The following is a 12,517-nucleotide window of genomic DNA, read 5'->3' as shown; positions in this document are numbered from 1 at the left end:
TACTCATGCTCACAAGCTCAGTCATGCACACTCACTCGCACAAACTCTAACTCAGATACACAGTCACATGCTTCCTCACACACAGGGTCTCACACACATTAACCTACTCACTCACTCTCACAGACACACACTCACACCATTACACGCGCGCTTTCTCTCTCACACACACACACAGGCTGTCCCACTCTCAGATACCAGCTCCTCTGCGGTACCTCCTCACTGAGTCACTGATCCAGGATTATGCCCATGAGTGGGTCTCAAGCCATCGTCCTGTTTCAGAGGCCAGGATTCTATTCAGAAAGAAGAGAGGCAGGAGGAAGCTATTCAGCACCTTGAGCCTGCTCTGCCATTCAGTAAGATGGTGGTTGGACATCCACCTCAGCACCACTTCCCAGGCAGATCCCCACTGGCCCTGTTTCTCTTGGAGACTAAAACTAATTCAATGCTCGTGGAAATCTGCAGTCGCTGTTTCTGGATTTTCCCAGGGGAATTCCGGTCTTGGATTCAGTATCGCTGGAGGGACGGATAACCCGCACATTGGAGATGATCCCAGCATCTTCATCACAAAGATAATCCCTGGAGGAGCCGCAGCCCAGGACGGCAGGCTGAGGTAAACAGAGCGGGGGACTGGTGGAGTTAGTGGGGGGCTAGTGGGGAATGTTTGAAGGGGATAGTGTAGAGGGAGCTTTACTCTGTATCTAACCGCGTGCTGTACCTGTCCTGGGAGTGTTTGATGGGGACAGTGTAGAGGGAGATTTACTCTGTATCTAACCCCGTGCTGTACCTGTCCTGGGAGTGTTTGATGGGGACAGTGTAGAGGGAGCTTTACTCTGTATCTAACCCCGTGCTGTACCTGTCCTGGGAGTGTTTGATGGGGACAGTGTAGAGGGAGATTTACTCTGTATCGAACCCCGTGCTGTACCTGTCCTGGGAGTGTTTGATGGGGACAGTGTAGAGGGAGATTTACTCTGTATCGAACCCCGTGCTGTACCTGTCCTGGGAGTGTTTGATGGGGACAGTGTAGAGGGGGCTTTACTCTGTATCTAACCCTGTGCTGTACCTGTCCTGGGAGTGTTTGATGGGGACAGTGTAGAGGCAGCTTTACTCTGTATCTAACCCTGTGCTGTACCTGTCCTGGGAGTGTTTGATGGGTACAGTGTTGAGGGAGCTTTACTCTGTATATAACCCTGTGCTCTGCATGATTTGCATCTTAACTTAATTTTATCCAACTTGGTTCCATAACCCTGACAACACGGAGACTATGTCCGTAATGTTTGATATTGTCTCATGCAGACAGACACCGACACACACCCCAACCCCCACAAACACACGTGCACACACACACCCCGACCCACACACGCACCCTGACACACACACCCCGACCCACACACACACTCGCACCCTGACACACACACCCCGACCCACACACACACACACACACACACACACACTCGCGCCCTGACACACACACCCCGACCCACACACGCACTCGCACCCTGACACACACACCCCGACCCACACACACACTCGCACCCTGACACACACACCCCGACCCACACACACACTCACACCCTGACACACACAGACACTCACACACACTCGCACCCTGACACACACAGACACTCACACACACTCGCACCCCGACCCACACACACACTCGCACCCTGACACACACACACACAGACACTCACACACACTCGCACCCTGACACACACACACAGACACTCACACACACTCGCACCCTGACACACACTCCCTGACATACACACACACACACACTCGCAACCTGACACACATACCCCGACCCACACACACACTCGCACCCTGACACACACACCCCAACCCACACACACACTCGCACCCTGACACACACAGACACTCACACACACTCGCACCCCGACCCACACACACACTCGCACCCTGACACACACACACAGACACTCACACACACTCGCACCCTGACACACACTCCCTGACATACACACACACACACACACACACACACACTCGCACCCTGACACACACAGCCCGACACTCTCACACACTCCGACACACACACACACACTCACACAAACACACACGCGCACACACAAACCACCGATGCTGACACATGCACACCCCAACACACACGCACACACAGACACACACACACATGCTAATGCACACCCCGGCACAGGCATTCACACATACACACATCTATATTCACACACAGGTGTAATATAGACACACACGTCTATACACACACACACACGCACCCACTGGCAGTTGCAGATTCTGAGCTGGTATTTAATTAATGGAGCTTTTTTCCCTTGTGCCAGAGTGAATGACAGCATTCTGTTTGTCAATGATGTGGATGTAAGGGAAGTGACTCACAGCACAGCCGTCGAGGCTCTGAAGGAAGCTGGCTCCATTGTCCGCCTGTATGTGATGAGAAGGAAACCCACTGCAGAAAAGCTCATGGAGATTAAACTGATCAAAGGACCAAAAGGTAACTGTTACATACTGAGATTAACTTGCTGCAAGAACCGGGGCCAAGATTTTCAGTGCATTCTGCTGAGCTTATATCACCCAGACCCTTCTGTCTTCCATCACATCCTTGCTGCTGTTACCAGTCCGCACCAGAGCCTCACCACTCTCTCATGACTCGGAGTCCTGGAGGGTCAGCATTGAGGGAGTGCTGCACTGTCGGAGGGTCAGTACTGAGGGAGAGTTGGACTGCCCAGATGTCAGTACTGAGGGAGCACAGTACTGTTGGAGGGTCAGTACTGAGGGAGCACTATACTGTTGGAGGGTCAGTACTGAGGTAGAGCTGCACTGCCCGAGTGTCAGTACTGAGGGAGCACTGTACTGTTGGACGGTCAGTACTGAGGGAGTGCCGCACTGTTGGAGGGTCAGTACTGAGGGAGCGCTGCACTGCCCGAGTGTCAGTACCGAGGGAGCACTGTACTGTTGGAGGGTCAGTACTGAGGGAATGCCGCACTGTTGGAGGGTCAGTACTGAGGGAGTGCCGCACTGTCAGAGGGTCAGTACTGAGAGAGCACTGTACTGTTGGAGGGTCAGTACTGAGGGAGTGCCGCACTGTTGGAGGGTCAGTACTGAAGGATCACTGAACTGTGGGAGGGTCAGTACTGAAGGAGCGCCATACTGTAGGAGGGTCAGTACAGAGGGAGAGCTGCGCTGTCGGAGGGTCAGTACTGAGGGAGAGCTGCACTGTCGGAGGGTCAGTACTGAGGGAGTGCCGCACTGTCGGATGGTCAGTACTGAGGGAGAGCTGCACTGTCGGAGGGTCAGTACTGAGGGAGTGCCGCACTGTCGGATGGTCAGTACTGAGGGAGAGCTGCACTGTCGGAGGGTCAGTACTGAAGGATCGCTGAACTGTGGGAGGGTCAGTACTGAGGGAGTGCTGCACTGTCACTAAGACTTTAAACTAATATCCCATCCACCCTCTCGGATCAACGTAAAAGAGCCTATGGTCACTATTTGACAGAACAGTGGGGAGTTGTGCCCAATGCCCATTAGTCAATATTTATCCCTCAACCAGCATCACTAAAAACAGATGACCCACTTATTGCTGTGTGTGGTACCTGGATAAAGAGGAAATGAGCAGAGAGGAATCTACCATGGAGGTGAAGCGCTGGTGTCATTTTTCTGATAAATTTTAATGAGTGTTGAACAGTTATAAAAACGCCGAATATAGAGCTGCTAAAATAATCCCTAATTAGTTGCTTGTTGCTGCAGTTGTAGAATTCTGGAATCCCCAACCAGCAATTAAACCCTCCCCACATTCAGTCACTGTGAGCTCATGTCCCTTGCTGTGTCATTGTGCTAACACAGCAAGGGCTTTTAATGATCCTGTGAATATTCCAATAATAACCCAGTGTTCTGGGACGTTGACATTTGCTGGGCTGGATTTAGAATGAACTGGCCTGAAACTGGTCCAGTCCTGGTCTCTCTAACACTTCCATTGCCACATGCAGCATCTCTCGGCTGAGGTGTGACCAGTTCTCGGTGTAGAACGATAGACATTACCTTACCCCGTGTGAAATCCTGGGGCCATTCAGCAGCCAAGAGGAGATTGTCACCCACCATTGTTCAAGGCCGTGGTGAAAACACACACCCAGGCTGTGTGAGGATCATGAAGGCATCCAGACTCCTGATCCCGAAACTCTGGCCCCTGATCCCAAAAACGCAGGCCCATGACCCCAAAACACAGGCATCTGATCCCGAAACGCAGGCTGCAGATCCTGAAACACAGCCCCCCCCCAATCCTGAAACGCAGGCCGCCGATCCCAAAACGCAGGCCCCTGATCCTGATACACAGACCCCTGACACCGAAACGCAGGGCCCTGATCCCGAAATGCAGGGCCCCCACACCAAAACGCAGGCCCCTGATCCTGAAATGCAGATTCCTGATCCTGAAATGCGGGCCCTGATCCTGAAATGCAGGCCCCTGATCCTGAAATGCAGGCCCCTGATCCTGATACACAGACCCCTGACACCGAAACGCAGGGCCCTGATCCCGAAATGCAGGGCCCCCACACCAAAACGCAGGCCCCTGATCCTGAAATGCAGATTCCTGATCCTGAAATGCGGGCCCTGATCCTGAAATGCAGGCCCCTGATCCTGAAATGCAGGCCCCTGATCCTGAAGTGCAGATCCCTGACCCCAAAATGCAGGCCTATGATCTTGAAATGCAGGCCCCTGCTCTCAAAATGCAGACCCCTGACTACAAAATGCAGACCCCTGACCCTGAAACACTGGCCCCTGATCCTGAAACGCAGGCCCCTGATCCTGAAACGCAGGCCCCTGATTCTGGAAGGTCATATTTGGCCCGTGGAGTGTTGTATTGTGGAAATACCAACAACTCCCACCCCACACCACTGAGCAAGTGTGTTATTCTGGACAAGTTGCAGGGAGTCAGGTACTGAACCTAATGGTGTACATGTTTAATCTTCTGTCCCTACCAGGACTTGGATTCAGCATAGCAGGTGGAATTGGGAATCAGCACATTCCCGGAGACAACAGCATATACGTCACAAAGATCATTGAAGGTGGAGCAGCTCACAAAGACGGCCGCCTACAGATAGGAGACAAGATCCTGGCTGTGAGTCCCTTCCTGTGTATCCTGGAGCTCGCAACCCAAACGTGACTCCCAAAGGCAGCAGTGAGTCTGAGGGGCCCCTATCCAGTCCTGCATGAGCAGAAATTCCCTCCAACTAAACCTAGGAATGGTCGATTGCCTTCGGTCCCTCGCCACCTACTCCGTTCCCTCAACATTCTCTCCACTCCCTCTCCGCCCACTCCACTCCCTCTCCGCCCACTCCACTCCCTCTCCGCCCACTCAGTCCCCTCTCCGCCCACTCCGCTCCCTCTCCGCCCACTCCACTCCCTCTCCGCCCACTCCACTCCCTCTCCGCCCACTCCACTCCCTCTCCACCCACTCAGTCCCCTCTCCACCCACTCCACTCCCTCTCCACCCACTCAGTCCCCTCTCCACCCACTCCACTCCCTCTCCGCCCACTCCGCTCCCTCTCCGCCCACTCCACTCCCTCTCCGCCCACTCCACTCCCTCTCCGCCCACTCCACTCCCTCTCCGCCCACTCCACTCCCTCTCCACCCACTCAGTCCCCTCTCCACCCACTCCACTCCCTCTCCGCCCACTCAATTCCCTCTCCGCCCACTCCACTCCCTCTCCGCCCACTCCACTCCCTCTCTGCCCACTCCACTCCCTCTCCGCCCACTCCACTCCCTCTCCACCCACTCAGTCCCCTCTCCTCCCACTCCACTCCCTCTCCGCCCACTCAGTCCCCTCTCCACCCACTCCACTCCCTCTCCGCCCACTCCACTCCCTCTCCGCCCACTCCACTCCCTCTCCGCCCACTCCACTCCCTCTCCGCCCACTCAGTCCCCTCTCCACCCACTCCACTCCCTCTCCGCCCACTCCACTCCCTCTCCGCCCACTCCACTCCCTCTCCACCCACTCAGTCCCCTCTCCGCCCACTCAGTCCCCTCTCCACCCACTCCACTCCCTCTCCGCCCACTCCACTCCCTCTCCGGCCACTCCACTCCCTCTCCACCCACTCAGTCCCCTCTCCGCCCACTCAGTCCCCTCTCCACCCACTCCACTCCCTCTCCGCCCACTCCACTCCCTCTCCGCCCACTCCACTCCCTCTCCGCCCACTCCACTCCCTCTCCGCCCACTCCACTCCCTCTCCGCCCACTCCACTCCCTCTCCGCCCACTCAGTCCCCTCTCCACCCACTCCACTCCCTCTCCGCCCACTCCACTCCCTCTCCGCCCACTCCACTCCCTCTCCGCCCACTCAGTCCCCTCTCCACCCACTCCACTCCCTCTCCACCCACTCCACTCCCTCTCCGCCCACTCCACTCCCTCTCCGCCCACTCCACTCCCTCTCCGCGCACTCCACTCCCTCTCCACCCACTCCACTCCCTCTCCGCCCACTCCACTCCCTCTCCGCCCACTCCACTCCCTCTCCGCCCACTCAGTCCCCTCTCCGCCCACTCCACTCCCTCTCCGCCCACTCAGTCCCCTCTCCACCCACTCCACTCCCTCTCCGCCCACTCCACTCCCTCTCCACCCACTCCACTCCCTCTCCGCCCACTCCACTCCCTCTCCACCCACTCCACTCCCTCTCCGCCCACTCCACTCCCTCTCCGCCCACTCAGTCCCCTCTCCGCCCACTCAGTCCCCTCTCCACCCACTCCACTCCCTCTCCGCCCACTCCACTCCCTCTCCACCCACTCCGCTCCCTCTCCACCCACTCCACTCCCTCTCCGCCCACTCCACTCCCTCTCCGCCCACTCCACTCCCTCTCCGCCCACTCCACTCCCTCTCCGCCCACTCCACTCCCTCTCCGCCCACTCCACTCCCTCTCCGCCCACTCAGTCCCCTCTCCACCCACTCCACTCCCTCTCCGCCCACTCCACTCCCTCTCCGCCCACTCCACTCCCTCTCCGCCCACTCAGTCCCCTCTCCACCCACTCCACTCCCTCTCCACCCACTCCACTCCCTCTCCGCCCACTCCACTCCCTCTCCGCCCACTCCACTCCCTCTCCGCGCACTCCACTCCCTCTCCACCCATTCCACTCCCTCTCCGCCCACTCCACTCCCTCTCCGCCCACTCCACTCCCTCTCCGCCCACTCAGTCCCCTCTCCGCCCACTCCACTCCCTCTCCGCCCACTCAGTCCCCTCTCCACCCACTCCACTCCCTCTCCGCCCACTCCACTCCCTCTCCACCCACTCCACTCCCTCTCCGCCCACTCCACTCCCTCTCCGCCCACTCAGTCCCCTCTCCGCCCACTCAGTCCCCTCTCCACCCACTCCACTCCCTCTCCGCCCACTCCACTCCCTCTCCAACCACTCCACTCCCTCTCCGCCCACTCCACTCCCTCTCCAACCACTCCACTCCCTCTCCGCCCACTCCACTCCCTCTCCACCCACTCCACTCCCTCTCCGCCCACTCCGCTCCCTCTCCGCCCACTCCACTCCCTCTCCGCCCACTCAGTCCCCTCTCCGCCCACTCAGTCCCCTCTCCGCCCACTCAGTCCCCTCTCCACCCACTCCACTCCCTCTCCGCCCACTCCACTCCCTCTCCGCCCACTCCACTCCCTCTCCAACCACTCCACTCCCTCTCCGCCCACTCCACTCCCTCTCCACCCACTCCGCTCCCTCTCCACCCACTCAGTCCCCTCTCCGCCCACTCCACTCCCTCTCCGCCCACTCAGTCCCCTCTCCACCCACTCCACTCCCTCTCCGCCCACTCCACTCCCTCTCCGCCCACTCCACTCCCTCTCCACCCACTCCACTCCCTCTCCGCCCACTCCACTCCCTCTCCACCCACTCAGTCCCCTCTCCACCCACTCCACTCCCTCTCCACCCACTCCGCTCCCTCTCCGCCCACTCAGTCCCCTCTCCACCCACTCAGTCCCCTCTCCACCCACTCCACTCCCTCTCCGCCCACTCCACTCCCTCTCCGCCCACTCCACTCCCTCTCCGCCCACTCCACTCCCTCTCCGCCCACTCCACTCCCTCTCCGCCCACTCCACTCCCTCTCCGCCCACTCAGTCCCCTCTCCGCCCACTCCACTCCCTCTCCGCCCACTCCACTCCCTCTCCGCCCACTCCACTCCCTCTCCGCCCACTCCACTCCCTCTCCGCCCACTCCACTCCCTCTCCGCCCACTCAGTCCCCTCTCCGCCCACTCAGTCCCCTCTCCACCCACTCAGTCCCCTCTCCGCCCACTCCACTCCCTCTCCGCCCACTCCACTCCCTCTCCGCCCACTCAGTCCCCTCTCCACCCACTCCGCTCTCTCTCCGCCCACTCAGTCCCCTCTCCAACCACTCCACTCCCTCTCCACCCACTCAGTCCCCTCTCCACCCACTCCACTCCCTCTCCGCCCACTCCAATCCCTCTCCGCCCACTCCACTCCCTCTCCGCCCACTCCGTTCCCTCTCCACCCACTCCGCTCCCTCTCCGCCCACTCAGTCCCCTCTCCGCCCACTCCACTCCCTCTCCGCCCACTCAGTCCCCTCTCCACCCACTCCACTCCCTCTCCGCCCACTCCACTCCCTCTCCACCCACTCCGCTCCCTCTCCACCCACTCAGTCCCCTCTCCGCCCACTCCACTCCCTCTCCGCCCACTCAGTCCCCTCTCCACCCACTCCACTCCCTCTCCACCCACTCCACTGCCTCTCCGCCCACTCCACTCCCTCTCCGCCCACTCCACTCCCTCTCCGCCCACTCCGCTCCCTCTCCACCCACTCCACTCCCTCTCCGCCCACTCCACTCCCTCTCCACCCACTCAGTCCCCTCTCCACCCACTCCACTCCCTCTCCACCCACTCCGCTCCCTCTCCGCCCACTCAGTCCCCTCTCCACCCACTCAGTCCCCTCTCCACCCACTCCACTCCCTCTCCGCCCACTCCACTCCCTCTCCGCCCACTCCACTCCCTCTCCGCCCACTCCACTCCCTCTCCGCCCACTCCGCTCCCTCTCCGCCCACTCCACTCCCTCTCCACCCACTCCGCTCCCTCTCCACCCACTCAGTCCCCTCTCCGCCCACTCAGTCCCCTCTCCACCCACTCCACTCCCTCTCCGCCCACTCCACTCCCTCTCCGCCCGCTCCACTCCCTCTCCGCCCACTCCGTTCCCTCTCCGCCCACTCCACTCCCTCTCCGCCCACTCCACTCCCTCTCCGCCCACTCAGTCCCCTCTCCGCCCACTCAGTCCCCTCTCCACCCACTCCACTCCCTCTCCGCCCACTCAGTCCCCTCTCCACCCACTCCGCTCCCTCTCCGCCCACTCCACTCCCTCTCCGCCCACTCCACTCCCTCTCCGCCCACTCCACTCCCTCTCCGCCCACTCCACTCCCTCTCCGCCCACTCCACTCCCTCTCCGCCCACTCAGTCCCCTCTCCGCCCACTCAGTCCCCTCTCCGCCCACTCAGTCCCCTCTCCGCCCACTCCACTCCCTCTCCGCCCACTCCACTCCCTCTCCGCCCACTCCACTCCCTCTCCGCCCACTCAGTCCCCTCTCCGCCCACTCAGTCCCCTCTCCACCCACTCCACTCCCTCTCCGCCCACTCCACTCCCTCTCCGCCCACTCCACTCCCTCTCCGCCCACTCAGTCCCCTCTCCGCCCACTCAGTCCCCTCTCCACCCACTCCACTCCCTCTCCGCCCACTCAGTCCCCTCTCCACCCACTCCGCTCCCTCTCCGCCCACTCCACTCCCTCTCCGCCCACTCCACTCCCTCTCCGCCCACTCCACTCCCTCTCCGCCCACTCCACTCCCTCTCCGCCCACTCCACTCCCTCTCCGCCCACTCAGTCCCCTCTCCGCCCACTCCACTCCCTCTCCGCCCACTCAGTCCCCGCTCCGCCCACTCCACTCCCTCTCCGCCCACTCCACTCCCTCTCCGCCCACTCCACTCCCTCTCCGCCCACTCCACTCCCTCTCCGCCCACTCCACTCCCTCTCCACCCACTCCACTCCCTCTCCACCCACTCCACTCCCTCTCCGCCCACTCCACTCCCTCTCCACCCACTCCACTCCCTCTCCGCCCACTCCACTCCCTCTCCGCCCACTCCGTTCCCTCTCCGCCCACTCAGTCCCCTCTCCACCCACTCCACTCCCTCTCCGCCCACTCCACTCCCTCTCCACCCACTCAGTTCCCTCTCCACCCACTCCACTCCCTCTCCACCCACTCCACTCCCTCTCCGCCCACTCCACTCCCTCTCCGCCCACTCAGTTCCCTCAACATTCCCTCCACTCCCTCTCCGCCCACTCCACTCCCTCTCCACCCACTCCACTCCCTCTCCGCCCACTCCACTCCCTCTCCGCCCACTCCACTCCCTCTCCGCCCACTCCACTCCCTCTCCACCCACTCCACTCCCTCTCCGCCCACTCAGTCCCCTCTCCACCCACTCCACTCCCTCTCCGCCCACTCAGTCCCCTCTCCACCCACTCCACTCCCTCTCCGCCCACTCCACTCCCTCTCCGCCCACTCCACTCCCTCTCCACCCACTCAGTCCCCTCTCCGCCCACTCCACTCCCTCTCCGCCCACTCCACTCCCTCTCCGCCCACTCCACTCCCTCTCCACCCACTCCACTCCCTCTCCACCCACTCAGTCCCCTCTCCAACCACTCCACTCCCTCTCCGCCCACTCCACTCCCTCTCCGCCCACTCCACTCCCTCTCCACCCACTCCACTCCCTCTCCGCCTACTCCACTCCCTCTCCGCCCACTCAGTCCCCTCTCCACCCACTCCACTCCCTCTCCGCCCACTCAGTCCCCTCTCCAACCACTCCACTCCCTCTCCGCCCACTCCACTCCCTCTCCGCCCACTCCACTCCCTCTCCACCCACTCCACTCCCTCTCCACCCACTCAGTCCCCTCTCCACCCACTCCACTCCCTCTCCACCCACTCCACTCCCTCTCCACCCACTCAGTCCCCTCTCCGCCCACTCCACTCCCTCTCCGCCCACTCCGCTCCCTCTCCGCCCACTCAGTCCCCTCTCCACCCACTCAGTCCCCTCTCCAACCACTCCACTCCCTCTCCGCCCACTCCACTCCCTCTCCGCCCACTCCACTCCCTCTCCGCCCACTCAGTCCCCTCTCCACCCACTCCACTCCCTCTCCACCAACTCCACTCCCTCTCCACCCACTCCACTCCCTCTCCGCCCACTCCACTCCCTCTCCACCCACTCCACTCCCTCTCCGCCCACTCCACTCCCTCTCCGCCCACTCCACTCCCTCTCCGCCCACTCCACTCCCTCTCCACCCACTCCACTCCCTCTCCACCCACTCAGTCCCCTCTCCAACCACTCCACTCCCTCTCCGCCCACTCCACTCCCTCTCCGCCCACTCCACTCCCTCTCCACCCACTCCACTCCCTCTCCGCCTACTCCACTCCCTCTCCGCCCACTCAGTCCCCTCTCCACCCACTCCACTCCCTCACCGCCCACTCCACTCCCTCTCCTCCCACTCCACTCCCTCTCCGCCCACTCCACTCCCTCTCCGCCCACTCCACTCCCTCTCCGCCCACTCCACTCCCTCTCCGCCTACTCCACTCCCTCTCCGCCCACTCCACTCCCTCTCCGCCTACTCCACTCCCTCTCCGCCCACTCCGCTCCCTCTCCACCCACTCCGCTCCCTCTCCACCCACTCCACTCCCTCTCCGCCCACTCCACTCCCTCTCCGCCCACTCCACTCCCTCTCCGCCCACTCCACTCCCTCTCCGCCCACTCAGTCCCCTCTCCGCCCACTCAGTCCCCTCTCCGCCCACTCCACTCCCTCTCCACCCACTCCACTCCCTCTCCGCCCACTCCACTCCCTCTCCGCCCACTCCACTCCCTCTCCGCCCACTCAGTCCCCTCTCCGCCCACTCAGTCCCCTCTCCGCCCACTCAGTCCCCTCTCCACCCACTCCACTCCCTCTCCGCCCACTCCACTCCCTCTCCGCCCACTCCACTCCCTCTCCACCCACTCAGTCCCCTCTCCGCCCACTCAGTTCCCTCTCCGCCCACTCAGTTCCCTCAACATTCCCTCCACTCCCTCTCCACCCATTCAGTCCCCTCTCCGCCCACTCAGTTCCCTCTCCGCCCACTCCGTTCCCTCAACATTCTCTCCACTCCCTCTCCGCCCACTCCACTCCCTCTCCGCCCACTCCACTCCCTCTCCACCCACTCCACTCCCTCTCCGCCCACTCTACTCCCTCTCCACCCACTCCACTCCCTCTCTGCCCACTCCACTCCCTCGCCGCTCCCTCTGTTCCCTCGCCACCCACTCCACTCCCTCACCTCCCACTCCATTCCCTCTCCACCCACTCCATTCCCTCTCCACCCACTCCATTCCCTCGCCGCTCCCTCTGTTCCCTCGCCACCCACTCCATGCCCTCGCCGCTCCCTCTGTTCTCTCGCCACCCACTCCATTCCCTCGCCGCTCCCTCTGTTCCCTCGCCACCCACTCCACTCCCTCACCGCTCCCTCTGTTCCCTCGCCAC

General features: G+C 61.6%; 1 protein-coding gene across 1 annotated transcript in view; it reads left to right on the top strand.

Annotated features, from left to right (window-relative positions):
* The window catches only part of LOC121272206 (disks large homolog 4-like), a 447,756-nt gene that overhangs the window by 414,265 nt on the left and 20,974 nt on the right, over window positions 1–12,517 (top strand). Inside the window, exons 5-7 of the mRNA XM_041178732.1 lie at window positions 486–610; window positions 2,319–2,488; window positions 4,968–5,104. Coding sequence (XP_041034666.1) covers window positions 486–610; window positions 2,319–2,488; window positions 4,968–5,104 — 432 coding nt within the window. The remainder of the gene's footprint in view (window positions 1–485; window positions 611–2,318; window positions 2,489–4,967; window positions 5,105–12,517) is intronic.

The sequence above is a fragment of the Carcharodon carcharias genome, chromosome 33, assembly GCF_017639515.1.
Source record: "Carcharodon carcharias isolate sCarCar2 chromosome 33, sCarCar2.pri, whole genome shotgun sequence".
Taxonomy (NCBI): Eukaryota; Metazoa; Chordata; class Chondrichthyes; order Lamniformes; family Lamnidae; genus Carcharodon; species Carcharodon carcharias.
The sequence above is the reverse complement of the archived record's forward strand: the minus strand, read 5'-3'. Positions and strand labels throughout refer to the sequence as shown.